This window comes from Callorhinchus milii, unplaced genomic scaffold, assembly GCF_018977255.1.
Source record: "Callorhinchus milii isolate IMCB2004 unplaced genomic scaffold, IMCB_Cmil_1.0 Scaffold5, whole genome shotgun sequence".
NCBI classification, from domain to species: domain Eukaryota; kingdom Metazoa; phylum Chordata; class Chondrichthyes; order Chimaeriformes; family Callorhinchidae; genus Callorhinchus; species Callorhinchus milii.
The window spans coordinates 23778303-23806289 of record NW_024704746.1 but is presented as its reverse complement, the minus strand read 5'-3'; the positions used below and the strand labels follow the sequence as shown (position 1 = coordinate 23806289).

Genomic DNA, 27987 nt, shown 5'->3' with positions numbered 1-27987 from the left:
TCACTTAGTACAGATCAAAAGAAAACAGAAATGTTGGAAGTACACAGTAAGTTAGCCACCAACTGAAATAACAAGATACGCTAATGCTTTAGGAGTGACCTTGAAGCTGATCTGGAGTAGTTGGGCTCAGCGGTAGGAAAATAATGATAGTAATAAACCGTACATTTAATATAAAACAGGAGCAGACAGACAAGCAAAGGTGTTAGGAAAATATTAAACATTTACAATTCAGTTCAGTACATACAGAAGGAGGCAGCTAATGGGATATTAACAGATTATGAAATCCTGAAAAGAGCTGTTTATGTGATAGAAAGATAATTAAATTCGTAGTCAGGTTTGCAGGCATTACAACACAGCAATATGAAAGACTGGGATAAATGAGACAGCAGAAAGAAAGTTATTTCAATCTTACAGATCATTACAGATTAAATTAACTACAGATTAAATTAATTGCCATAAATTGGTTACTGTGCCTGGACCTAGGTGTCTGTGGACTAATTGATTAAGTCAAGGGGAGTTCCAGTAAATCAGATAAATACTTGAAGCAAATTAATATTAAAGGGATATGAAGAAAGAATAGTGGTGTAGGATTATGGTAGATAGCTCCAGTGAGATAGCAAGTACCATTACAGATACAACGAGACATACGGCCTCCTTTTGTAGTACAACCCTTCTATCATTCTGTGTCCAAATGGATCCTGTATAATCTCACCATTGCACTTAGTTTTAGTGCAGTTATTGTAATTAATAATAACAATAATCTGTGCATTTAATACAGCGCCTTATCACGTTGTTGAGACATCTCAAAGCGCTTCACAGAATATATTGTAAAGTGGATTGACGGTGTATTTTTGTGGGCAAAATGTGGCAGCCAATTGCGCACAGCAGTCGTGGATTGAGTGACCAATTTATTATTATTATTATTGTTATTTTGAAGGAATTAGTATCCCCAGAAAAGCGATCCGCTAATTGACTAACGACCAGGTTTCTGCTTACTGCAAGGCAGGATAGTGATCCGACACTAACACTGAGCTGGTGTAAAAGAAACATTTGAGTAATAACTTGCCCTTAAAAAACATTGTGAGTTTTGTGCAGAATATTAGAAAGATTTGTTTCCTTTTATTCATATTTCAATAATTCAGGCCATCACATTGATTGAGTCAATGGATGTTTAAAGAGCGGGACAATGTTTAGATCAGCTTTCCACCTGCAGGGCGAAAATCTTTCAGTGATACAGAGAGAGAGAAAGTAATTATCATGTCATCAAGTCCAGTTTTCCATAATTTGGATTTTAAACTATTTTAAAAACACATGAATCAAGTGGACAATGAGAAAAGTGCAGTGGAATTTATCACCCTAATGGGTCACAGAATAGAACATCTATCTACTGAAGTGTACAGACACCATCAATCCCTTCCATCCTCCGGCTACATGTTTCAAAGTGTAATGAAATGCTGGATTATTTTCCAAACAGATTTATTGGCTGAAATGCCTTAATTGTATATCTCCAGACATTTTTAGTTCACAAAGGATTTTTCAAGAAAGCACATTTGCCTCGTAAAGGATTATAAACCTTTTTTTTATTTGCGCCACATTGCGATGAGCTGTGTGGTTACACACTGATCGTGTTTTATTTGTTTTATTGTTGTGGCCAGTGAGGTTGGTTGATATCAATGTTGGAAATACAACACTTTGGATTCCCCTAACGAGGTGGATAGATATTGTTAGGTCACGGTATCAAGGGATACGGGGCAAGGGCGGAGAATTGGAGTTGAGGTACAGAACAGCTACGGTCTTATAGAACGGTGGAACAGGCTCGAGGGGCTGAATGGCCTTCTCCTGTTTCCACGTTTCCGTGTTTCTACGAGACAGAAAAACTCAAAGAGAGAATGGCATTTGGAAAATTTGCTTTAAAAATAACAGTTTCTCCTCTGTTTAAACATGCTGTTGCAGTTGGCCGGTTGTTGATCGAATTCAACTCCCCGATGACGATGCAGAAGGTTCAGAGAGAGAACCCGGACGTAAAGGACGGAGGAAAATACACCCCGTCAGACTGCAAAGCCAAACAAAAAGTCGCCATCATAATCCCATTCCGGCACAGGGAACATCACTTGAAATACTGGCTCCATTATCTACATCCTATTCTACGTAGACAGAAGATCAACTATGGGATCTATGTCATAAACCAGGTGAGTTCAGCCCTTTTTACAATATTCCTTCCTCATGTTACCATTTTGACCCACGGGCAAACCATACAATATTTGCAGTCTTTATGAACAGTATTGATTGAACACAGGATTTATCACCTCTTCTCTCTTCGATGCTCAGTGTTATAGTATCAGTGTCAATGCTCAAGTTTCTCCATTTGATGATTTGGCTTTCTCTGATCTGCTGCTCCAGACTTTCCCCATTGTATTCTCTACAATGGATCCGCTCGATCAATGCTGCTTGTTTTCCGAAATTGGAAGAGAATAGCGGTATAGGAGGGCAGTTCTTCTGAACTAGTCCACTGGTACAATTTCAGATAAGGTAGGGAGCGGTTTCAGACTTGCATCGAGGAATCAAAAGGATGCTAATCCCTATTGATTTAGTGAAACACTCACTGGGTGAATTTGTGATTCATGCTATCTCTGCCTTTTTCATGTCATCTAAGAAGTTGAGCCTCCATCAGACTGTGATGAACTGCTGAAAAAAAAGGTATTGGTTAATATGTGATCTCGATCTCAATTGTTGTATAAGGGTTATATATCTTTCCCCAGTTTTGCAGGTCAGAGATAGCCTGGGAACAAACATTTTGTGTTAAATCCATCCTTTCGTGACTATATGAAGTTTCATTCCAGTTATATTATAATATAATAATCCTTGCATTTGATATAGTGCCTTATCAGGTCTTCAAGACCTCTTAAAGTATTTCACAGAATATACTGTAAAGTGTAGTGACTATGTATTTTGTGGTCGAAACGCGGCAGCCAATTGCGCACAGCAGCGTCCCACACACAGTCGTGGATTGAGAGATCAATTTATTATTACTTTTTTTTGACTGAATTATTATTCCCGAAAAGCGATCCGCCAGTCGACTACCAACCGGGTTCCTACTTGCTGCTGGGCGAACAGAGGCGTGTGGAGTAAAGAAACTTGCTTAATGTTTCTCCCTGCCCGGGAATCGAACCCAGGTCCTCTCCTTGTGAGGCGAGTGCTCTAACCACTGAGCTGCAGAATTACAGCCTTAACCTCGCTGCCAGTGACTTGTCATTCATAAAATATTGGGTGATTTCATTCTGTTCACTAAATGTAACAAATCCCTGATGTCTGCAAGGTCATTCATAAAATATGACACTCTTTAACCCTGTTCACTAAATGTAAGAAATCCACCGTGCGCTGGGGCATTTGGCACTATTTACTAATTTTATATTACTTTTGATCACTTTGTGATTAAATATTCAAAAACGTCATTACAATAAGAAACGATTGGCGAATGCACTGAGCCGAGCAAAATGAACAGGAGAGCGTCGCACTCATCAACATAGTTTGTACGTTTCCCAAGCAGAGCAGAATAGCTCCATAGGGTCCATGATACAGTGCGATTAATCATTCATGTTTTCTGGTTATTATTTCATGATTGGCAGCGCCTGTCTATTGGTTCTGCTGCAGAAATATAGTAATGTATCATCAGATCTTCTTCCAGTGATTCATTACTGCTGTATTAATAATTACTTCAGTCTGAGGGTTTTCAACTCATTAAATGTACCATCGCCTTACCCCCTGAATGAAGGCTCATTTAAAAGATTCAATACCCACTGTCATAGGAGTCCTGCAGTTTGATGGTTAGAGCACTCGCCTCGCAAGCGAGAGGACCCGGGATCAATTCCCAGACACGGCAGAACCTTAGGCAAGTTTCCTTAATCCACACTCGTCTGTTTACCGAGCGGTAAATAGGAACCCAGTTGTTAGTCGATTGGCTGATTGCTTTCCTGAGATAAAAATCCCTTCAAAAATAAATAACTAGGTCACTCAATCCACGACTGTGTGTGGGACGCTGCTGGGTGCAATTGGCTGCTGCGTTTCACCCAAAATACAGTCAATTCACTTTACAGTATGTGCTGTGAAGAGCTTAGAGACATCCCAAAACTCTGGAACTCAATCCCTCCGCCTCCCTCCCTCCCTCCCTCCCTCGCTCGGGGTCAGACCCCGCCACTGTCAAGCGCTCCGGGACACTACCCCACGTGAAGGGCGCTGTGTAAATGCAAGTTGTTGTTGTTGGTGGTGGAGCTGAAGTGACAAGTAAATGGTCAATTCCTACAATAAGGCACTCGGATAACACCAGTGCTGCGCTGTCATGTCTGCTTGGAGTCAACATATCTGCTGCAGTTTAATTCTTTCAGTGTGTGATTTGTTTTTTTTAGATGCTCATTTTTTATTAAGGAAGAAAATAACTTGGTGACAGGCAGGATAAAGGGAGTAATTGCTGTCATCATATTGCCAGCAATGTCATGACGTGCCCTTTAGTTTATTATTAAAAAAACGAAAGAGACTTGTAAGATACTTCATGGTAACAATGGTCCTTTATTAAGCATCCATTTTGCTGTCAGAAATAGCGCTAAGTGAAGATTTAATGTAATTACACAAGTAGCAGTACAAGGAACACCAAGACAATTGCCTTCATGCAATTAAATGGAATTCTCCCAAAAGCTGGGGAGGAGTTTGTGCACTTGCACAATTTAAGCTAATTAACCAAGGCTAAAAGTGTAATCATATACATTTTGAAATGTGGACGAGAAAACCATCAGTGTAAGTAGTAATTTACTTTTTAAAAATGAATATAAAGGGCCCACTTGATTTTAGCAATTACTGAAAAGTTAGATGCGCTTTCAATGGAAAATCACTGGAAAATGGGCTGCCAAGACAACCACTGACAGTTTGATAGGCAGTGTTATTAACCTGGGACGCCCTGAGTATTCCATGTGTATTGGTTACCGATAGGGATCCTGATAGACACAGAGGGCAGCAGCCGACAAGGCCAGTGGTGGGTTATTCTGGCAGATTGTCTTTGGAGCATTTCCACAGTAGATGACAATGGAGGAGATGGTTTGAAATGGTAAATCATACATCCTGACGGGGTGGGAAGTGCAGGAACGGGATTTCCCTCTGCCCTTTTCTGTTTGATTGTCATCTCATATTATTATTATTATTATTTATTGTTACAAAGTAAAATCACAGTCAATAAACTCGGGTGGATTTCAGATCCTGCTGAATCCAATGAATCAGTTAATCTGCATCAAACAAATGGGTTCAGTAATTCTTCCTCGCTAGTTTCCCCAATTATGCCACCAGCACTCACAGTTGAGAGCAAAATATTTACACAGAACTCATTAATTGTATTTTTTTTAAACAAGGGATCCTGATATTGAGATTCTCTGCAATGACAGACTTATCAATCAGTTCTCAGAATCTGTTGCCAAATTTGCAGGTTCTGGCAGCTAACGAGTTTCGAATCCATCACCGGCTAACTAACAATTGAACTGTTGTTTGATACTGCAAGATGCAACAAGTTGGTAGCAAATTGTAGTTGAATAAAATCATCTCCCATTGTAATTGTATAACAAAAAGATTCTCAATGTGGAGAAGTCGAGCAATTTTCTAAATTATGTCAGAATAATTAACTAAAATACTCTGCTTCCCTTCCCATGCTAACCACCATGTCTTGCTTAAAGTAACATGCTTATTAACATGTCCGAGGTGACGTGCTTGACACCTACCACTGCCATTGACGACTAAATGGTGCATGGGAATCATCTCAGGAGATAACAGGTTCTTTAGTTTTCTTCCTTGGGAGATGCTTGCTGTCTTTAGCCAAGGTTGTGACTGGGTTCTCGTAAGCTTTGACTCTGTGGAACTTCTCTGCTGTAACTCGTTATGTGAGACAAGAAACAAGACATTTATTGACTTGAATTCAAAGGGTGATTCCATCTCCCACGTGATGGGAGTATTCCTCATGGAAGTTCTCAAAATATTACTGGTTATAAATACACTTGTCAGAATATCCACAAACTTGCTAATGTTGACCTGGGACTGTTGTCCAGTACTCTTGCTTTAATCAGTATTCTAGTTTATCTCTATCCATCTGCGACTGTAACTTCAAATGCAGCCTATGCATCTTAATCTGCTGAATTCTGTCTGCTCAGTGTTTATGGTAATACTGTACCATAATAAACAGTAGCTTAGCAAAGGCAAATTGGAGTGTTTCCAGAACTCTCTGTAATCCTTGCACCATATGTCATTGTATGTGTCAGTTTGTCAATGTTCCCACTTCACTCTCCATTGCTCACTGACACTAATACACATCAAATGGACTCGCCCGAGACCTGTGGTGGAACATGAATGAAGATAGTCATTAGATTTGTGCCCCATAATTATTATGAGCTGTGACTGGCTACCCCCCATCTCCCTGCAAACCTATAATTTAGGACTCCTGTAATTACACAGGATGCGTTTATCAGGATCCCAAAAACATCAGGGATTCTCATTCAAAAAAGCCCTGACGAAAGGCTCCCTTGACATTTGAAGTCCATTGAAATAAATATTGCAATTTAAAAAAAAATATCTGCGGTAGTTACTGCATGCTGTTCAATGCATCTTATCCAAGAAGCTGAATTCACTTCATAACAGTTTAATCCCATGTTTATGCTGCGACATAGTGGCTCAGTGAGGCTTTAATATTTCAAACCCAGGCAGGTGAAGTAAGTAACCTTTCCTTGTTTTGTTTTGGTGGACAAATAATAATTTGGGGGCATTTTACAGCAATATTCTTTTGCTGCCATAAACGGACCGCGATGAAGATCATGATTCACTGCTCTTTTAACATTCAGCAGTCACACAGCTCAGTATCTGCCACCGATACTTAATCTTAAACATCACAACCTGATAAGATGACCGTTAAGCCATGACCTAAGGCTTCGTAAACTCTGTTTGAACAGGGAATCCAATCCAGTTCAAACTCCAGATGATCCATCTTATCCTTGTATATTCTGTAGTGTGACAGCATTGACCTGAGCAAGATTAGGGACAAAATACGCACAATACACATTGAGAAAACTGATCAAACAGCATCAAAAAGTTGACTTCAGCTAGATGGAGGTCTGAAGTGACAAAAATACCAGAGGTTTTGTCTCTAAAACCACACCCAATAAAGGAGAAAGTGTGCATTCCGCTTAATGTCACATCGTAGTTTGGTTCCATTCATTTACATTCATAGTTTGACAATGCTTAGGATTTTTAAAAATTATTTATTGGTTTAATACTTAAGACGTTTGAGAGGTCATCGAGCCAGTCATACAATATGAGTTGCGCTGAACCAAATGTGATTGAATTGGTTTCATTTGTCCACTGCACAAGAACTTGCACTAATAGAGAGCCCTTCACCTGGAAAAACACCTCAAAGCATTTCACAGAGATGGTAGATCACTGAGCAAGCTGTGTGTGTGTGTGTGTGTGTGTGTATATATGTATACAAGAATTGGTGCTGAAATGAAGTCATTGAGCATTCAGTGTGAGTGAATGACCAGAACGTACCCAGAGTTTAATGTTTGCATTGTATAAAAAAAAAGATAAATTGGGATCTTCACCCTAACATGCCTGAACGTTGCTGAATGTTTGGAGTAGCTGGAAATCTGTACTGTGTTAAAGAAGTGGTGTTCATTGCTTTGAAGTATACGATGATGATAGCTGAACTGTTCAGCTTTGATGAATGCTGACTCACTCATTTGTTTTAAAGGCTCGTGTGGCCTTTTCAATCCCACTTTTAGCCCTCAGCGGTAACTCAATTTGACCTTTTCAATGTGGAGCCAAAGCAACTTTAAAAACATCAGTGACCGTATAGTGAGCCCTCGCGAACTTGTTAAATAAGAATTTCCATTTGTGATTTACACAGCACGTCTCCAACTCCAACTAAACGTTTGGATTATTACGTCATGTGAAATGCCAACATTCTCATTCCACTGATCCTGTTATCCCATTTAAAAAGGTGCACTGAGACGTGAATGCCATATATCCTTGAACACTAGTTATTAAGAGCAACATTTGAGATTAAATCTGAATAAATGCTGTTTGTTAAGCAAAGATCTGTGTTCGGGATTGATATCAGGCTGGATGTCATGTTTGCTTTCATTTATTTTCTTTTTCTTGATTTAATTTGAAATCTAATATGTACCTGTAATCCCTGTTATCTCTGGAGACTGAGTATGTCTTGTTCTAATACAGGCAGTGCTTACCCATAGTGTCGAGGGAGCATGAAATATTACAGACAGGTTTCACTCGAGCTGATATGTATAGGTTATCTCTGTCCCAGTCGCATGGAACTGACCTGTAAGAAACCTTGACAAAGAGTGAGTACGGCATTGTAAACACAGAAGGCAACAGACTTTGAAATATTTTCCTACAAGTGAGTCGGGCAGTAACACACTTTCTCTTGTGAGTTAGTAGAACTGACTCAGGTGGAAAATAAATCTCCATCCACATTGCCAATACACTCTATATATTTGTGCAATGAAAGTGGACCCTGTGACTTGACAATGCAGGAGAGTTCAATTAAACAGGTTCAATTAACATGGCTGAACAACACTGTGATTGAAAAGGGGTTAAATTCAGAACAAATCTGCGGAGATACTTCTTCAGTGAGCGAGCAGTGAACTTATGGAACTTAGTAAACTTAGGGAGACAGACACACGGTGAAAGCAGAAAATGTTGTTTGTTTCAAGAACAAATGAGATCGATTTCTGCTAGAAAATAATATCTGGGAGACAGTCTATAGTTTGGGACACGACATGTCAAGCGACTGCCAGGATGGTGGAAGGCAAACTAGATGGACCTTTCGCCAGCAAAATTCTTATGTTCTTATGAATCTGAAACACCGCAAAGTAAATGTGTATCCTCGCTGCAGGAGCCAGTGCAGAGACAGTATAATGTCCTCCCTTCTCACTGAGTATTTCTAATCTAATCTAAAGCAATGCAATAATAAATGAAAAGGACAAAGCGATTCTTGGAAGCTCTGAAATTTTTTTTTGAACGATGAAAGACCTGTTCTTCAAGAGTGTTTGATGGGGGTGAGATGGGCTGAAACTGTATCTCATCAGGTTCCTGGACAAAGTGGTTGTCAGCCTGTCTGAGCAGTTAATGGTCCCCAAGCACCCTGATCCTTTGGTTCTCATCTGTGCCAAGCACAGACCATAAAGCAGTGGGATTAAACACTAGTTCAGTCCAGACGACACTTTCTAACCTAAAGATGAAGCTCGGTGAGGAGTGGAAGTTATGCTACTGAGGCAGAAGGAAAGCTAATATCAGTTGTACAGCGGCATTCACTTTGGTTTATTCAGGTGGTGAAAGGCCATGGCAAGCTGTGTGTTTATAGCTGGTTAGACTCCAGTTAGATTCCAGCAGTTACCCCAACCACACTGTAGGGTCCCCAAGCTTTGGCTCTTGCCAACATGCGCCTCATATGTTCTGGAATTAGTTATGCAGGACATGCCCCTCCAGGAAGAGAGCGACCACTCCATCAATCTATCTCTGGGATTTCCATGTGTAGGTGGGAAGCATGGAAACCTCAGCTTGGTTTGGAGACTCTTATGCGTGGTGATGGGTTTCCGCGTGTGTCAGACACCAGCTGGCCAAACAGAACGCTGGTCCAGGGAATGCTACTGGTCTGACATTAGATTAAGCCACGTGGCTTTAATAGCGTTGAGTCAGCTTTGAACTGTATCATGTTGGACCAGAGGCAGTGCTTGACGTTGACGCTGAGGTAGCGAAAAGAAGAAAATAATTGATTGCTCAGTTGAAGAATACCCTCGACAAATAAAACATACTTGTATTTTTTTCACCATTGTGTACTGTTTGCCTGATGATTGGCCTTCTGGCACCAGGAGTGTGAGCTGCAGGCGCATTCCTTTCCCTCGCATTCTATTCTGCATTTAGGCCTTGTGAAGTATTTACAGTTCACATAACAGACGCAGGACTGGAGGCTGAACAAGCGGATTATTCTGGCTCTGTCAGCAAATGTATCTGCTTCAACAGTAGCTGCTCTCTGCGTTTCCTACAGCCTACAATTATTAACTTGACTACAAGGCTGCTGTCACAAAGCCATGACACTTGGTGAAAACATGGGATCAGTATGAGCTCTATCTTCATCTCCCAGATGTTCTCTTCCGTTAGCAACAGCTTTAAGCCACTGCATTCGTCGGCAGCTATTTTCCACTGTACTGGGTTCCAATAGCAAAAGTGCAAAGTCGATTCAGTGAAACTTGCTCATATTTTGTTTTTCTGTCTGATATTTTTAGTTTGTGTACAATCCGGTAACTCTCCTTTCAAAGGTAAAAAGGAAAAATGTCCCTCCTTGGCTGCTGTACACCTCGGTGTTAATGACTGTAATTGTTACCCAGCACATTCATGACCAGCTTGACTCAGTTGGTAGCGTCTGGGTGGGTTCAAGCCAGAACTCTGAGCTCACAGTCTAAGGTGAGGTTCCCATCCAGCCCGAGGGGAATTCTACACTGTCGGAGGTGAGGTGCCAACCTTCAGACGAGGCACTAAAACCGAGATCCTGTCTGTCTGCTCAGGTGGACTTTAAAGATCTGTCGATACAACAACTTGCACTTATATAGTTCCCTCCATGCCCGGCGGTGATTCAGAGCTTAACGATGGTCGAGGCTGGGAGGGGGGTGGAGGGGGACGGTGACCGTAGGCGCGGTCGAAAAGGAAGATCTTCAGGCGCAACCTGAAGATGGGGAAGGAGGGGGCGGGTGATATTATTTGAAAAGAGAAGGTTCCTGGTGTGTTGGCTAATAATCCTCCAGATCATTTGGTTATTCACTTCAGAGTTGCTGGGGGTTGGGGGGCCTGATGGGTGCAGATTGGTTGCTGAGTTTGCCTGACAATCTATTGTCGCTGCACTTGACAGTAATTACCTTTGAAGGTACCTTTCAACTTTACAAGTACTCGTGTGTACCAAATATAAGGATTATTACTTTGGAAATGGCCGGCTGACCCGATGATTAAACACGTTTAATGTTTTTACTTGAAGAAGAATGAATATACACTACCTCCCGGCTGGCTGGGCCAATGGTGGGGGAGAGGGGAGATCTAGTCCAGGGAGACAGGATTCCTGGCTAAGTGTAATCACAATCCGGGTACAGGCGGTTACCAGCCTTTTTTCCCACTGGCTTTTTTTAGTGCCGAAAAATGCTGGAGTGCGGTAAGGTGGGGGTTTAACTGTAATAAAAGTCTGGGATGTACAAGGTAACGTAATCAGTGGTATCACAGTGGATTGTATAACTGTCTGGTGTATGGGCTACAACAACAACAACTTGCATTTACACAGCGCCCTTCACGTGAGGTAGAGTCCCGGAGTGCTTGACAGTGGCGGAGTCTGACCCCGAGCCGGGGGGAGAGGGAGGGGGGAGGTGACCGTAAACACTGTCAAACAGGAAGGTCTTTAGGTGGGATTTGAAAGTGGAGAGGGAGGGGGCAAGGCAGAGGGATTGGGGGAGAGAGTGCCAGAATTTCAAGGCGCAGTGGCTGAAGCCACAGCCACTGTGGTAGAGGGGACGGAGGGGATAAGTCTAGTGTATGATTTGTTGACTCTGGAATTAACCACCAGTTTGTGAATCAAAAATCAAAGCCAACTTTGCACCAGGTGACAAACTGGTGAATGTCAGTGATTTGCAAAATGTTGATGTGAACACAAGGTGCAATTAAAACCTCACACTTATAGTTCACAGCTTTCATACAGCCACGGGGAGAAGCCTGCATATATCACACTCCAAATGAACATTTGGAGGTCCACATTCGAACTCTGCTGTGGGTTTGAATGCACAGGTTGTGTGCTGGAATGGGGACAGAGTTAATTAGGATAGAATCATAGAAATTACAGCAAATGAGCAGGCAATTCAGCCATCCAGTCCTGCACTAGCTGTTACACTGGAGCTAACAATTCTAATTCCAATTCTCTACTCCTTCTCTGGACCCTTTTTTTGTGTTATTAAAGAAATGTTTTTGGTTTCTAAAGAATCAGACATTGCTACACATCAAAGGATCGGGACCGTTCTGCTCTGGCAATCTACATTTGAATGTTCAGATCCCGATTGTAAGATGACTAATTGGGTTTTGCTCCAAAAGATTAGTTAATTCATTTCACAGTATATTCCGTGAAGCGCTTTGAGACGTCTCAAAGACTTGCTAAGCCACTATATCAAATACAAGGATTATTATTATTATGAACAAGCCTCACTTTCTTAGCTTCGTACCTGAACCCCTCAGTTAGATAACTGCAATGTCATCACTTCCAGGTGTCTATTATTCTTTAAATAACACAGTGAACATGCACAGTTGATGTTATAAAGATATAATGAAGCTCTCTTTGGGATTGGAAAGTTATTACTAATGAATGCATTGGCTGCCACTCATGTGGTGAACTGCTGAGTAACCCAATACCCTCACCATTCTCCAAATACTTTCTGCCCTGGTGTTATCTGAGCAGTAAGCGAAGGTGGCAAATAAATAGTCAAGAAGGGGTAGAAGAGTCTTGGTGGCCCAATTGGTCAGCGACATTGCTGTGTGAGGTGTCCTCGCTGATGTGAATAATGGTGTTTAAACCTTAGGAGGAGAGAGGAAAAATTGACAATTTGTGTGAGGACGGATTGCATTTTAGAGCAGAGAATGCATATTATTAGAGTGCTTCAGATGTCTTCTCCAGAGTCCCTCATTATAATGGATTACAGTTTGAGTGTAAGTGAGTTGGTCTCTCACTCTCTGTCTCTCTCAGGCCATTAATGACTATGGCAGTTCAGGCCCCAGAATCGCAAGGTATTTCAAACGAGGTTTTCACTCTGTTGATTAATACATAGCATTTTAATTAGTTCCTAATGCTGTTCATTTGTCACTGTAAGAGGAAAGGATCACTAATTCAGCCTCCATGTTCCAAGTGACCTCTGAACTGAGTCCGTGGAAACACTTTGACTCTCAAGCAGAAGGTTACAGTTTGAAAGTCCCAGCGTTAGGTAAGTTCCCTCTGAAGCATTCGGGGTCTATTTCCCTCTCAGGAAATTGCCGGTTAATTACAGATTACCCGAAATTGTTACAGACTGAGTAACACCTTCAGAAGGGTTGTGCATAATTATGGGGTGTGGTGCGTGAGAAAGCAATCAATGCTGATAACAAAAGTGTGACGTTCAGTGGGAAGGCAGGAATGACACTCGGTTGCACTTCTCAATGAGTTTAACAAGACAGAATGAGGAGGCAGGGTGCTAATACGGACATTTCTTTGTTGTGGAGTCCTCTAGCTCAGGGTTAGAGAACTCGCCTCACAAGCCAGAGGACCTGGGATTGATTTGTGGGCAAGGTGAAATGAAACGTTGGGCAAGTTTCCTTGCTCTGTTTACCCAGCAGTTAGTAGGAACCCGGTTGCTAATCGATTGGCGGATCCCTTTCCAGGGGTAAAAATACCCCACAAAAAAATGATTTGGTCATGACTGTTTGTGGGGGCGCTGCTGTGTGCAATTGGCTGCCGCGTTTCGCCCACAAAATATACAGTCAATTCACTTCACAGTATATTCTGTGAAGCGCTTTGAGACGCCTCGAAGACGTGAAAAGGCGCTAGATCAAATGCGAGGATAAAAAAACCTGAGATTCCCCCAGTGTTGATGTTTTGCTTGCCCTCTCCCTCCCCCAGAGCCGTGTGCCGTTCTCTACTCCGTTCTGGCTGAGGCTCATTCTCCTCCCTGCTATTCAGTCTCTGTGTTAAGTTATAGGAGGATGGATTCTGGGAGACATCTTTACTACCTCATTGCTTTCTCTGATATTGCACTGCACATTAATTATCAGAGATAATAGCATTGAGCTCTTTAATGTTCCAGTCTCTAGTGTCGTCTAGTGGCAGAAACTGAGTACTGAAGCAGCAGTCAGAGGTGAGCAGATTTGTTGATCCACAAAACTTAACTTTTACTCAACTCCTGACAAAATCCTTAACCGTACACCTGTGCCTTACATCTAACGATATCATCCAAAAGCACTAATCAAGAATCTTTAACAGATCACAGACGCTCTGATCTGCCACACTTGTACGCATGTGCACCTTTCAGATCGGGAGGACATTGCAACGCTTGTCACCTAATTGACTGGGCTCCCAAGTGAGGAGCATTTGGGAGGCGTGAAAGATGACTGAAAATGGTCAGAGAGAGAGAGAGAGAGAGGTGGGGAGGGGGTGGGGGGTGGTCTGATACAACATGGAAGTAGCCAATTCAGCCCAACTTGTCTGTGCTGGTGTTTATACCTCGCTCCTCCTATTTGCCTGTCCCATACCCCTCTATTCCTTTCTCCCTCGACCTTTTCAAATTTTCGGCTTACTTCATTGCCAAACCCAGACAAAAAGGTTTCCCCCAACTCTCTTTGATGTCGCTTTAATCTCTGCCAATCTTTTACTGAATCTAATCCCAGGATTAGAAAGGAAACGATTTTTGTGAAATAAATCATTCCAAATGAAAATGTTCCCCAAAGGTTTGCCAAATTCACACAGAATGAATCATTTATGGAGCTCTTCATTTGCAAGTTGAGCCTGTGCAAGGAGTTCGGGTTGATTCAAGAGCAGTCATTTGGTTTCCAAGAGCCTTTGAGGCCTGCCATTCACTTCTGGTCTTCACTGCCATACAGTTGCTTTGTTTTAAATTAGCTTTCGAAAATAAATACCACCGTATGCCACATGCCAAAGGAAGATTTGAGTTCATGATCGAAATATAGTTGATCCATTTATAGAATTTCCGGTGGTTCATGGGAATACAGTTAATAGCAGTTCATAATAGGAGCAGATTTGATAATCCATACCAGAAGTAAATGTTAATAAGCGCATAATACTATAAATACCTCGTGGCATACAAACATATGATGGATAATTGTAAATAAGCAGAATCAACTTGATAATGACACTCAACAGGAGGAGATTTCAGGAGACAAAAAGACAATTGCACAGAAACATGGAATAGTTAGAGCCTGGATTCTTACCAGGAATCCTGTATTTAGGGAAAGAAGTGATAATAGTGTATAACAGCGGGGAATACAAATAATAAACAAAAAGTCTCCATGACTCAGAGCCATGGTCATGTCTGAGCAATGATTTGGAGCAACAATAACACATTGCATTTACACAGCGCCTCTCATGTCAGGAGAACGTTCCAAGGCGCTAGCTAGACAGTCATGGATTTTGGACCAGAGTGGGGCTTGGGATCGGGGGTGGGTGGAGGGCAGGGCGGGTAGGGGTAGCAGGATGGTTGAAAGCGCGGTCAACGAGGAGGGTTTTGAGATATGCCTTGAAGGAGGCGAGGGAGGGGAGCGAGGTGAAGGGAATGTGCGATGGAGTCCCTTCATCCCACAGGTGGAGACCGATGTCAAGTCTGCGGGGAGTTGGCCTGAATTGAATCTGAAGCTTGCCTCATCCCATCTTGAGTCTGTGACCCTTTGTTATAGAGTTGGTGACCATTTTGAATTGATCACCAGGGATTATCTCTACCCTTTATTATCCGCAATAATTTAACAAGATCTCTCCTGATACTTTTGTTCTCCAGTGTGAACATTACCATGTTAGCACGCTGCTGATCTTCACATCCCCCTTTTAATCGTGAAAATGTCTACATGGCCTGTTGGTTTAGTTTGATCCGCGGGTTGAAGTTGGCAAACTGGCTACCGACTGTTGGGAAAGAGGTGCTCAGCAAATATTAAAGGGAAAGATGATGCCGAGATTTCCTGGTCTGTTATAATAAATAATCCAGGAAAAGATGCATCCATTTCTATCGGTGTTCCATCTTGACATTGGTGCATGAGAACATAGATGAGAGACATTAAATTGTTGGTGAGCGGGATTGCCAAAAATTTGACTTTTTAAGGTCGAGCTTTCAATTAGGCAAACTGTACTCAGCCACACTTGACTTTGACTACAATCGGAGCAGGATCTAAACATCATGCTATGCCTGTCTGATCGTTGGCAAGAGGTGAGTGCACAATGCCCTTTCGTTGCTTGATAACGATGAGCATGTCAGATGTTAATTACTTCCCTTGAGAAGATAAGACAGAAAAGAATATCCCACATTAATAAGCAGCTGTATCTGTTTTGTCAGTCTACAGAGTGACTAAAGAGGCAGTTAGAAATACATTGCAACCCCTTCATTATCTTTTTTTTCTAAACCATGTTCCAAATTTACACGTACATTTATTTCTTTTGAGTCTTGAGAAATTGTGTACAAATGGGGGTTCTTTTCGGGGCCCAGGTTGAAAACAGGGCATGAATTTCTTTGTGTGCTCCTCTCTGGGGAGAGAGAGAGAGAGAGAGAGAGAGCAGGCTTTACCAGGTGGTGCTGTCGTGTGTATCTCTCAAGTTGCCAGGCCAGTCCTGGCATAAACACTCTGCTGCATGAAATGATTGATTGAAGGTAAATCAGAGAGTGATTAGCTGCAGGCTGCAAACGCAGCTGAAACTCAGCTACATGGGGAATGGAAGCTTACAAATTAAATACAGTCCTGTCTCTAAATCGCTTTTCCTGATGGTTGTTTAGCTGTAGGCTTCTCCTGAAAGCAGAGAGAACCTTCCTGGGACCATAATAGACATCAAGCAAGAGAGGTACTTGCCAAAGGTGCTCCTCGATATCGAACACAGGGTGACATGAATGAAGATCTGGGAAATAGGTGCTGAACCAATTATCTTTAACGTTCCAAGATGTAAATTTATTACAGATTGGATCTGACCCCACTTGGCAATCAGCCTGAGGAGAATCCTATCCCCCAAAAAAAGAAATTAAAAAAGCATTTGCAGGTAAAAATTGATGGGGCACATTTACAATGAATTCCAATTGAAAGAAGGTGAACAGAATGATTGGATATACAGTATATCAGTGATTTGTGAGTTTACAGAGAATATAATATCCAATCTCTCCGGGTTCTGTGTGCACTGCAGATGTATGTTACGCGTGTGTTTTGATTATGTCATGTCTTGCAGAATGGGGAAAGTATGTTCAACCGAGCAAAACTGCTGAATATTGGATACACGGAGGCCCTGAAGGACGGAGAATATGACTGCTTTGTATTTAGTGACGTGGACTTAATCCCAATGGATGACAGAAACGTCTACCATTGTTATGATCAGCCTCGCCATTTTGCCATCGCCATGGACAAGTTTGGATTTAGGTAAGAACACTTTAAGAGTACATTTCTTCCAAGGTTACAAGGGACAAATCTCCTAATTTTCCTTTTCCTTTCAGGAGTGTAATTATCATCAGTATCTTGCTCACCATTCCCAGCAAACCGACAGAACTAGAGCTAAGCGTGTTTGACAAGAAATATGATACAAAGATTTCTTAGGAATAGCTGATTAAATTTTACACCATATTTTAGGACCACATCTTTGCCATGGACATTCAGTTCCCAGAACTATTATATTTCTTAACTGTACATTCAGCAAAAGGTTGAAAGATAATAAAGGATCATCTGTAGAATGATGGATATGAGAGACTCTCTGGGTCTGGGCTTGTATGGGCGTTCCTGATTGCTATGCTATACATTATCATCAGCCAACAAACAGCATTATAGTTTTAACGACACTCTGGCTGTGCACTGTGCTGTATTTAACAGAGACGCCTCATACAACAACAACAACAACTTGGATTCATATAGCGCACTGCACGCCGGATGGCGTCTCAGAGCTTTACAGTAACGGATCCCGGGGCCGAGCCAGAGGGGAGGGGGAGGAGCCAGGGGGAGTGGGGGGAGCCGGGGGGAGGGGGGGGAAGGTGACCAAAGGCGCGGTCGAAAAGAAAGGTCTTCAGCAGAGAAACAGGCAAATCAGACAGCATGGAAACAGGCAAATCAGCCCAAATTGTCTGTGCTGGTGTTTATACTCCACACAAACTCCCCCATCCCTCCTATTTGCCTGTCCTACACCCCTCTATTCCCTGAATCCTTAGCACGTAATGATATGTTGTTCAAAAATAATGTCGATATTGAGCATCGGGCAAGGGTTATTGCACTGAGTGTAAATTGGACATTTGACCACAGTGCATGTGTCTTGTCTCTCTCTGAGCAAAGTGGCTCTGCAAAATGTTATTCCTCAGGAAAATCCTCAGTCACATAGGAAACGTCTCCCGGTTAAATAGAGAAGAATGGCTGCAAGGAGTCTGATTGTTACTTGAGTTAGCGCAAAAAGAAATGTGATGGGCTGTGAACGATCAGAGAAAGAGAAGTAGTTATGGCTGAGCAATCCCCTAAATTGAGAATAGCAGATATCTGGAAATGCTCACAGAATGAATAATGAACTCGTAGGACGAAGGTGGAAGGAAAGGGTTAATTACAGATCAAGAAATGGCTACAGGAAGTTCAGTAGATTCGAGTAATGTCATCAAGCAGCTTCAGATGATGCCATAAATTGTGCCAACAGAGCAGCCTGGCAGTTAATAATAATGATAATAATCCTTGCATTTGATATAGTGCCCTATCATGTCGTTGAGACGTCTCAAAGCACTTCACAGAATATACTGTAAACTGAATTGACTATGTTTTGTGGGTGAAACGCGTCAGCCAATTGCACACTGCAGTGTCCCACAAACAGTCGTGCCTTGAGTGACCAAATTATTATTATTATTTATTTTTGAAGGGATTGTCAGTAACGAGTGTGTAATCTGTGAGTCTCAGAACGCGATACAACTTGATTATTTTTTTCCAAATGAAATCCTAGCGCTGCAATTGTGTCAATAAGTCTATGTGCAAAACCAAATAGCAGTGCAGTGTAGCAGGAGCATTGCTCCCACAGTACAGTCCTCCCTCACAAGGGCATAGAATTTCAGATGTGCGTGTGTGTTCCACTGGGGATGTGCTGTAACAGAAGCCTTGTTGTATCAGACATTATCATTCAAATTGAGGCCTGGCCACAGTGTGCGTGTTGAGATCATTAGTATTCCTGCTACAGCAGCACCTCCACATCAAGATATTCAATCTTAAACTGCTGACGGTTCTGTGGCAGGGAACGTTGTAGTACGATAGTCCTCATTGGGAGAGAGCTTTAACAAGAACTGAAAAAGTTTAAATTAAATCCTGTGTGTCTCACAGCCTGAGGAATTATAAAACATTGGGGGGGACAAATTACATTCATGGAAGACCCTCCCTCTCAACTCTTTGGTATCATGCCAAAAGGCATGTGATGTTGTCGCTGGCACAGAACGAGGCTTGTTAAACTGATCATGTCTTTTAAACTGCTTCTCTTCCTCTCCTTTCCAATTTCCCTCCTCCTTCACCTCCAAAGGTGCTTCCATTGGCACCATCTGCCCTCTGGTAACTTACTCAAATGGTTATTTTTCATGCATTAGCCATCAAGTGTTGGCAGGTTATTCAACCCTGGAGCTAACACATGCAAACTTCCCACCAGTAGTTTACAGAATGCTGATTAGCAGCAAAAAGGCTGTCTGACATTTCGATTTTGTGCCCAGAGGCAAATGAAATAATGATAGTGGCCATCATTGCCTCAGCGAATTCAGCGCCTACTAATGGCCAACCTTCACCTCTCTGGGTTGCCAGGCTGTGTTACACGCTGGCAGTTAAGATCCCTCTTCTCCTGCCTCGGCCTGTGCTGTTCTGGAATATTGCTCGTTCCTCGCTCTCTCCTACCCACTGCTTTCATCCACTTTACCCTAATCTCTGGATTCGGCTGCCACTTTCACCTGCAAATATAGTCACCCCACTTCATAGTAACTGCTGTGAAGCACTTTGAGGTGTTCTCGTGACATGAAAGGCAAGGGCTTATGTTATTATTATTATTATAGAACTATTCATCTTTCTTCAAAACCTCTTTGCTCTCTATAAGGTGTTTATTTTATGGTTGCTATTTTAGTGATGGCTTTAATATTTAAACAGGTAAGGAATTTACATTTTTCCTTAAGAGCACTTTAGTTGTAAAGAAATAAATATATTATAAACTGGGAAAAAGCCAGAAAAAAATAATTTCCACTCGGGACTATCTCAACGTTTTGCAATGGATAATGGGTTTCTTGCTCCCCTGAACTGCTAGATTCTGAGTTTTAATTATAATAATTTTTAATGATAATAATTGTAAGCGCTTTCAGCTACTAGGCCCCGAAACTCTGGAACACTCTTCCTCTATCCCTCCGCCTTGCCCCCTCTTCCTCATCTTCAGCTCGCGCCTGAAAATCTTCCTCTTCGACCATGCCTACCGTCATCAGTTTTGGCTTTGTGTGAACCTGAATAGGATTTGGAGAAGATAAGAATAAGCAGTGAGTATTGGGAGCCACACAGATATCGATTTGGACCATTGAAAGCCAAATCCACGTGACTGCGTGTGAATCCAAAACACTTCACTTCTCTGTAGCTGAAGAAGAGGACAAACTCAGGACAGCTTCACCAAATTAGTTTCCAATCTGGACTGACACTGTTGTGAATAGGGTCTATTTTACACACTTGGTTAAGGCTGACAAAGTATTAGAATGATTACAAGGCTATAATGTAGACCAAGGGCTTTGGATGAGGTTATTAATTGCAGGAACACATCTTATGAGAGCGACTTATACTGTTGTTGTATAACTCCTGAGCTCAAATCAATCACAGCTTTAAAGTCACTCTAGGCTTTTTTTAATAAAATGTGTGCAGTAAAATTTGCTGAATGTTCTTTGTGGGGCGCCAACAGTTGTTAGTGTGGTTACTGGTAGCCAACATGCTCTTGACTTATGCTGTTAAAATAGATGAAATCTGAAGGCAGTTAAGGTAATTTGCCAGCTTTATGAAACAGTTGTCTAATGTCAGAACACAAGGGACAAGTTGTGACTTAGTGGAGACAGTGGAACCTCAGAAAGTCCTATAAATGTGCAAATGGTGTATTGTGTCCAAAATGCCATATCACCCACCTGTGGGTTAACGAAAACACTTCATCACATCGATTTAATCCCCTCAGAAATGACAAACACCTTGTTAAACACTCGCAATTAATGTGCTTGGGAGTATGTGCTGTTCTCGAAGGTGAAATTGTGGCGAATAGATCACAGTATTGTTCTCCTGAAGAAGTACCACTGGGGCATTTAACTTGAGGCATAAGGAAAATACAGCTAAACTAGATAGTTTAGTGCGTATTATAATAACATATAATAATGGAATCCTTGCATTTGATATAGCGCCTTATCATGTCTTCGAGACGTCTCAAAGCGCTTCACAGAATATACTGTAAAGTGTAGTGACTGTATATTTTGGGGCAAAACAGCCAATTGTGCACAGCAGCGTCCCACAAACAGTCGTGGATTAAGTGACCAAATTATTATTATCTTTTTTGAAGGGAGTATTACTCTCGGAAAAGAGAGCCATCAAAATCGACTAACAACCGGGTTCCTACTTATTATTAGAGAAACAGAGGTGTGTGTGGAGTAAGGAGACTTGCCTAACGTTTCACCCTGCCTGGGAATCGAACCCAGGTCTCTCGCTTGCGAGACGAGTGCTCTAACCACTGAGCTACACGATTCCACAGGACTTGTATAGCTCGTTTCACATGGTTGGGGGGGGGGGACATCCCAAGGCCCTCACCCTGAGCTGGGGGGTGCTTGAGGCGGCTTTCGGGTGATACCACTATGGAGTCCTGTAGCTCAGTGGTTAGAGCACTCGCTTTGCAAGTGAGAGACCTGAGTTCAATTCCAGGCAGAGGGCGAAACCTTGAGCAAGTTTCCTTACTCCACACAGAGCCTAATAATAATCCCTCCAAAACCAAACAATAATAAATTGGTCATTTTCAATCTACGACTGTTTGTGGGACATTTCTGTGCGCAATTGGCTGCCGCGTTCGCCCACAAATATACAGTCAATTCACTTTACAGTGTGTTCTGTGAAGCGCTTTGGGACGTCCTCCCGACGTGAAAAGCGCTATATCAAATGCAAGGATTATTATTATTATTATTATTATTATGGGAGAGCCTTTGTGGGTTGCTTTGTGCTATTTGACTCCAGTTCAAATTTTTTTTCTATGAATATCCCAAGCCCTTTCAGGGAGCCCCTGTTGGCGAGTCACTCGATAACCCTTCAGCACCGAATGATCTGTAATTACACTTTGGTAGAAATTGGTTTCATCTTATTCCCTCTCCTCTCGACTACCTTGACAGTGAAACAAACAAACTCTACCCTTTCGAGCAGAGATGAATTACAGCTCTGGGATTTTCTTTAAGAAAAGAACAGAGAAAGCAAATGTCTCCCTATGGATTTGATGGAGTTCACATCAAAGAATAGCAGTTGCTCAATAAACATCTAGTCTTTAATTGGACAATTTCTCAATACTTACCATTGAGTTGCTGGTTGCTATGGCAAGATTATTACTGGGACTGTGCTTATTATTATAGAATATAAGACATGTCATTTGGTTTTTCAGATATACTGCAATCACTGCTGACCACACCAGGCAAACTGGATACTGCGTGAACTGAATACTGTTTTCTTTTCGTTTCACATATCGTCCATTCAATTTTACAATCACAAGGGTTTGAATGTGTGTCATGTTCTTTTCATTCAATACTAATTGGACCATTTAGAAACATAGAAACAGGAAGAGGCCATTCAACCCTCAAGCCTGTTCCGCCATGCTATTAGATCATGGCTGATCTGTACCTCAACTCTAATTACCCACCCTTGTCCCATATCCCTTAATACCCTGACCTAACAAATATCTATCCACCTCCGTCTTGATGCTATTTTTTCAGTTGGAGGAATACTGTATTTTTAATTACTAAAAAAAATTGTGAATATTGAAATTGTATTTAGAAAGAAAAACTACTGGTGTCCAGTATATTTCTTACTAACCTTATTCTCTTGTTTCCTCTGTTAGGTTACCATACACTGGCTACTTTGGTGGAGTGTCAGGACTGAGCAAGGAGCAATTTTTAAAAATAAATGGTTTTCCAAATGAATACTGGGGCTGGGGAGGTGAAGATGATGATATTTACAACAGGTAAGGAGATTTTTTTTTTTACACAGTGAGTTGTTGAGATCTGGAATGCACTGCCTTGAAAGGACGTGGAAGCAGACTCAATAAATAATAGTCCTTGCATTTGCTATAGCGCCTTATCACGTCTTCTCAACGTCTGAAAACATTTCACAGAATATACTGTAAAGTGTAGTGACTGTGTATTTTGAGGGCGAGCCAATTGCGCACAGCAGCGTCCCACAAACAGTCATGGATTGAGTCACCAAATTATTATTTTTGGGACTGGCTCCCTCTAACCACTAAGCCTAAAGGAGTCCTCGGCACTATTCAAAAAAAAAAGGGAGTTTCTCTCTCCCAGTATCCTGGTCAACAATCCCCCAAATAAAATCGGACACTAACTCCATAGCTGTTTGTGGGACACTGCTGTACCTAATTGGCTCCCGCATTTCCCCCATGAAATACTCAGTCAAATTACTTTACACTATATTCTGTGAAATGCTTTCAGAAATCTAGCGGACATGTTAAGACGCTATATCAATTCCCCCCAAAATTGGGATTCAATCATATTACCATTGCCTCCAGTACCGTCAAGCAGAATCTGTGGCTCATTTATACATCATTGAAAAATGACGGTGTTATACAGAAAGAGGCAGGAGAAAGAACATTATATAAAATGACACGCTGCTCCTGTCAAGCCATTTTTGAAGTGATTATCTTCTGACATTTGCATGTTTGCAACTGGAATGTCAATGCCAACAATTTGCTGCTTAAGTGCTGAGAGAGACGTGAAAAAAATGTTCTACATCTTCATTATTACATGCGTGTCAAAAAAATTCTTCATCCTGCTTGAATTGAGTGGAGGAGTGGAGCTATACGTCAGTCACATTATTGGCTGTGAAAATACAATGTGGTCCTTATGTTGAGTGTACATGGTCTGACAAGTGGTAGGTTCCATCCACTAAGTTATAAGTTACAATTCCCTTTCCCACTGGATGCATGTTGCCGTTAAACCTAATAGATGCGTCTCCTCGGCATCCTGTTAACCTTGGAATAGGATGTACATTAATTGCCAACGAGAACAGGAAATTGAGAACAGGAATTGCTCAGATTTGTGTAAAATTCTTCAATTCAATCTTGAATCATATCACAATGTCTCAAAGAGTTTCAGAGTTTTGTGTAAAGTGTCTCCTTAAACTGTGGGATTTGTAAGTCAACGCAGTGGGCAATTTGTGGACATCCCATAAACCAGGACAAACTCCCAACGCCCAAAGGGTGAGATGTTGAACGAAAGTTGTATCTGCCTATTCAAGACTGAGGTGGAGATGTTTATTAGGTCAAAGTATCAAGGGATATGGGGCAAGGGCAGGAAATCGGAGTTGAGATCAGCCGTGATCTTATAGAATGGTGGAATAGGCTTGAGGGGCTGAATGGCCTCCTCCTGTTTCTATGTTTCTAAGGATGGCAACTCCAGTAATGCAGAACGTCTTTTAGTACATCCTATCCTGTAAGCTCTAGAGTCCCAATGTGGGGCTTGAACCCTCAACAACAACAACAAAATTATATTTGTAAAGCGTCTTTCAAGTTGGGAGGACGTCCCAAGGCACTGGACAGATGGGGATCAGGACAAATCCCCTGGTCCGGATCCCAGGGTTTTAAAAGAGGAGCTTATGAGATAGTGGAGGCCTTATGTCTGATCTTCCAAAATTCCTTGGATTCTGGAACAGTCCCCATGGATTGGAAGATCGCAAATGTCACACCACTATTTTAAAAAGATGGAAAGGAAAAGATGGAGAACTATAGGCCAATTAGTCTCACATCAGTGATAGGAAACATTTTAGAATCATTGATTAAGGATGTGGTAGTGCGGTATTTAGGGCACAATATAATTAGGCCAAGTCAACATGGCTTTACAAAAGGGAAGTCATGTTTGACAAATCTCATAGAGTTTTTTGAGGATATTTCCAGTAAACTAGATAAGGGTGAATCAGTGGATGTGGTCTATTTGGACTTCCAGAAGGCATTCGATAAGGTGCCGCATAAAAGGTTAGTCCAAAAGATAAGGGCCCATGGAATTGGGGGGAGCATATTAACGTGGATTGGGGAATGGTTAACGGGTAGGAAACAAAGAGTAGGGATAAACGGGTCCTTTTCGGATTGGCGGGATGTGACTAGTGGAGTGCCACAAGGATCAGTCCTTGGGCCTCAGCTATTTACCATCTACATCAACGATCGAGATGAGGACATCAAAGTTAATATATCTAAATTCACGGATGACACAAAACTAGGAGGAAGTGTCAACACAGAGGACGACATTAAAAAAATGCAGCGAGACATAGATAGGTGAGGTGATTGGGCAGGTAGGTGGGACATGAAGTATAATGTAGGGAAGTGCAAAGTCATCCATCTAGGGAGCAAAAACAGTAGAGCGGGTTATTTTTTAGAAGGGGAGAGATTGGAATGTGTTAGCGTCCAGAGGGACTTGGGTGTCCTTGTACACCAATCACAGAAAGTTAGTCTGCAGGTGCAGCAGCAATTAGGAAGGCAAACGGTACGTTAGCATTTATTATGAAAGGATTAGAGTATAAGAGTAGAATAAGTATAGGGCCCTGGTGAGACCACACCTGGAATACTGTGTACAGTTTTGGTCTCCTTATTTAAGGAAGGATGTACTTGCCCTGGAGGGGGTGCAGCGTAGATTTACTCGGTTAGTACCAGGGATGAAGGGGATGAGTTATGAGGACAGGCTGAACAATTTAAGCCTATATTCTCTGGAATATAGAAGAATTAGAGGGAATCTTATAGAAACCTATAAGATCATCAAAGGCCATGATAGAGTAGATAGTGGGAGATTGTTTCCCCTGGTTGGAGAAACTAAAACCAGGGGTCACAACCTTAAAATCAGAGGCCAGCCCTTTCGCACTGAGTTGAGGAAGAACTTCTTCACTCAAAGGGCAGTGAATGTATGGAACTCACTACCCCAAAGGGCTGTTGACGCTCAGTCCTTGAACATATTCAAGACTGAGATTGATAGATTTCTTATTGTGAAAGGGATTAAGGGATATGGGGATAAGGCAGGGTCAGGTTATTAGCTGGAGTTAGATTAGAAGATCAGCCATGATTGAATGGCGGGGCAGGCTCGAAGGGCCGAATGGCCTACTCCTGCTCCTACATGTTATGTTATGCTATGACCCGAGCGTGTGGGGGCAGGGTTGGGATGAGGGAGGGCAGAGGGGGTAGGAGGGCGGCTGAAGGCACAGTCAAAAAGGAGGGTTTTGAGTCCTGTCTTGAAGGAGGCAAGAGAGGGAGTGAAGAGAAGGGAATGTGGGATGGATCCTTCTAACCTTCTAACTTAGAGCTAACATATGACTGACATCTATCTCCACTGCTCCATTAAATTCAAGCGATATGAGGATTTTTTTTGACACGTAAAATAATGAAGCTGTAAAACCTTTCTGTTACATCAGCACTGAAGCAGTAAATTGTTGTCAGTGACATTTCAGTTGTACACATACAAATGTCAGAAGATAATGACTTCCAGACGGTGGGGCAGGTTGTGGGACATTGCTGTGTGCAAACTAACTGCCATGTTCGCCTACATGTATAAAGTCACTAATTTCCTAATGTGACATACTTTGTTTGGTTTGTTTTGTCCAAGGCACAATTATATATGTTTTGAAAATTTTGAGAAAAAAAACTAATTTGGTCACTCAATCCACGACTGTTTGTGGGGAACGCTGCTGTGCGCAATTGGCTGCCGCGTTTCGCCCACAAAATGCACTTTTCACTTTACAGTCTATTCTGTGAAGCGCTTTGAGACGCCTTCTCTGAGATGTGACAAGGCCCCCGTATCAAATGCGAGGATTATTGTTGTATTATCATTATTTTGGTTCTTGGAACAGCCAGAATTTGAGCAAGTTCCGAACCTTCTGCTGCAGTGCTTTGCTTACTGACTGCTTCAGCAACTTCGAGCTGAAACAAATGCTGTATTGACTGCAGCCCCAACGTCTGCAACGAGGATTCTGTATTTTGCCAGTGTTTGTTAAAAAATGTGCTTTAAATAGCAAATTAGTGGCGTCAGGCATGATAATGTTATACCATTACTGATGGGGTCAGTCATTTGCCCTGTTCCCCGTACACAAAGCACACTAATACATATTAATGTCCGCAGCTGTGTGACAAAGTAGCAGGTTGCAACTCCACATAGAATAACCAACCTATTCCTCTCCCTCCCACTCCCCTCATCTCTCTCTCTGTCTCTCTGTCTCTCTCTCTCTCACGCACACGCTTGCAGATGTGAGGCTTGTTAGTCACATACAACTCGCAGGCCATATCGCTGTGCAAGTTGGTCGAGATCCACCTGAGAAAGACGAAATCATAACTGCCACCATCAGGACTCCCTTTATAAAACGTACAGCATTATTATTAATTTCCCTCTAGTTTCTGTTGCTGAGCCTGACGGAGAGAAACTGAATTAATAATCGTGTGGTGGAAAAGAGGTGCTAACTGAAACCCACTTGTCCTCCTTGGGGGGGTGGGGAGGTAAGTGGGGTCGCCTTGGAGCTGAACTGGCTACAAGGTGCCGCGTTTCGCCCACAAATATACAGTCAATTCACTTTACAGTCTATTCTGTGAAGCGCTTTGAGACGTGAAAAGCGCTATATCAAATGCAAGGATTATTATTATTATTATTAAGGTGACATGGCTGGCAATGGAATATGGGAATCGAGCCAGAGCTGATCTCTGTGCCGGTCTCTAGTCCGGTTCCTGAGCCAGGAGGGGCCGCAGTATCCAGGGCACAGCCCGGCTCGGCTCATCAGCAGGACCTGGAAGGGCCGACCAGTCACTGGGGGCAGGGAATCCTCCCCCTTAGCTCCTGGTAGCCCTGCAGCCAAAGCCCTAATGGGGAGGGTGGTCCTAGATGGCAAGCAGTGGGAAAGCTTTGCCAGACAGTGATATCAATGGCCAAGCTATGTAGTTTGAGCTGGTTAGGCTGCAGCAGTTACCCC

General features: G+C 42.2%; 1 protein-coding gene across 2 annotated transcripts in view; it reads left to right on the top strand.

Annotated features, from left to right (window-relative positions):
• b4galt2 (UDP-Gal:betaGlcNAc beta 1,4- galactosyltransferase, polypeptide 2) overlaps positions 1-27987 on the top strand; it is an 88230-nt gene that overhangs the window by 43916 nt on the left and 16327 nt on the right. For both annotated transcript variants that reach the window (XM_007899932.2, XM_007899931.2), the window contains exons 3-5: positions 1954-2189; positions 17024-17211; positions 22883-23005. In XM_007899932.2, the coding sequence (XP_007898123.1) occupies positions 1954-2189; positions 17024-17211; positions 22883-23005 (547 nt within the window). The remainder of the gene's footprint in view (positions 1-1953; positions 2190-17023; positions 17212-22882; positions 23006-27987) is intronic.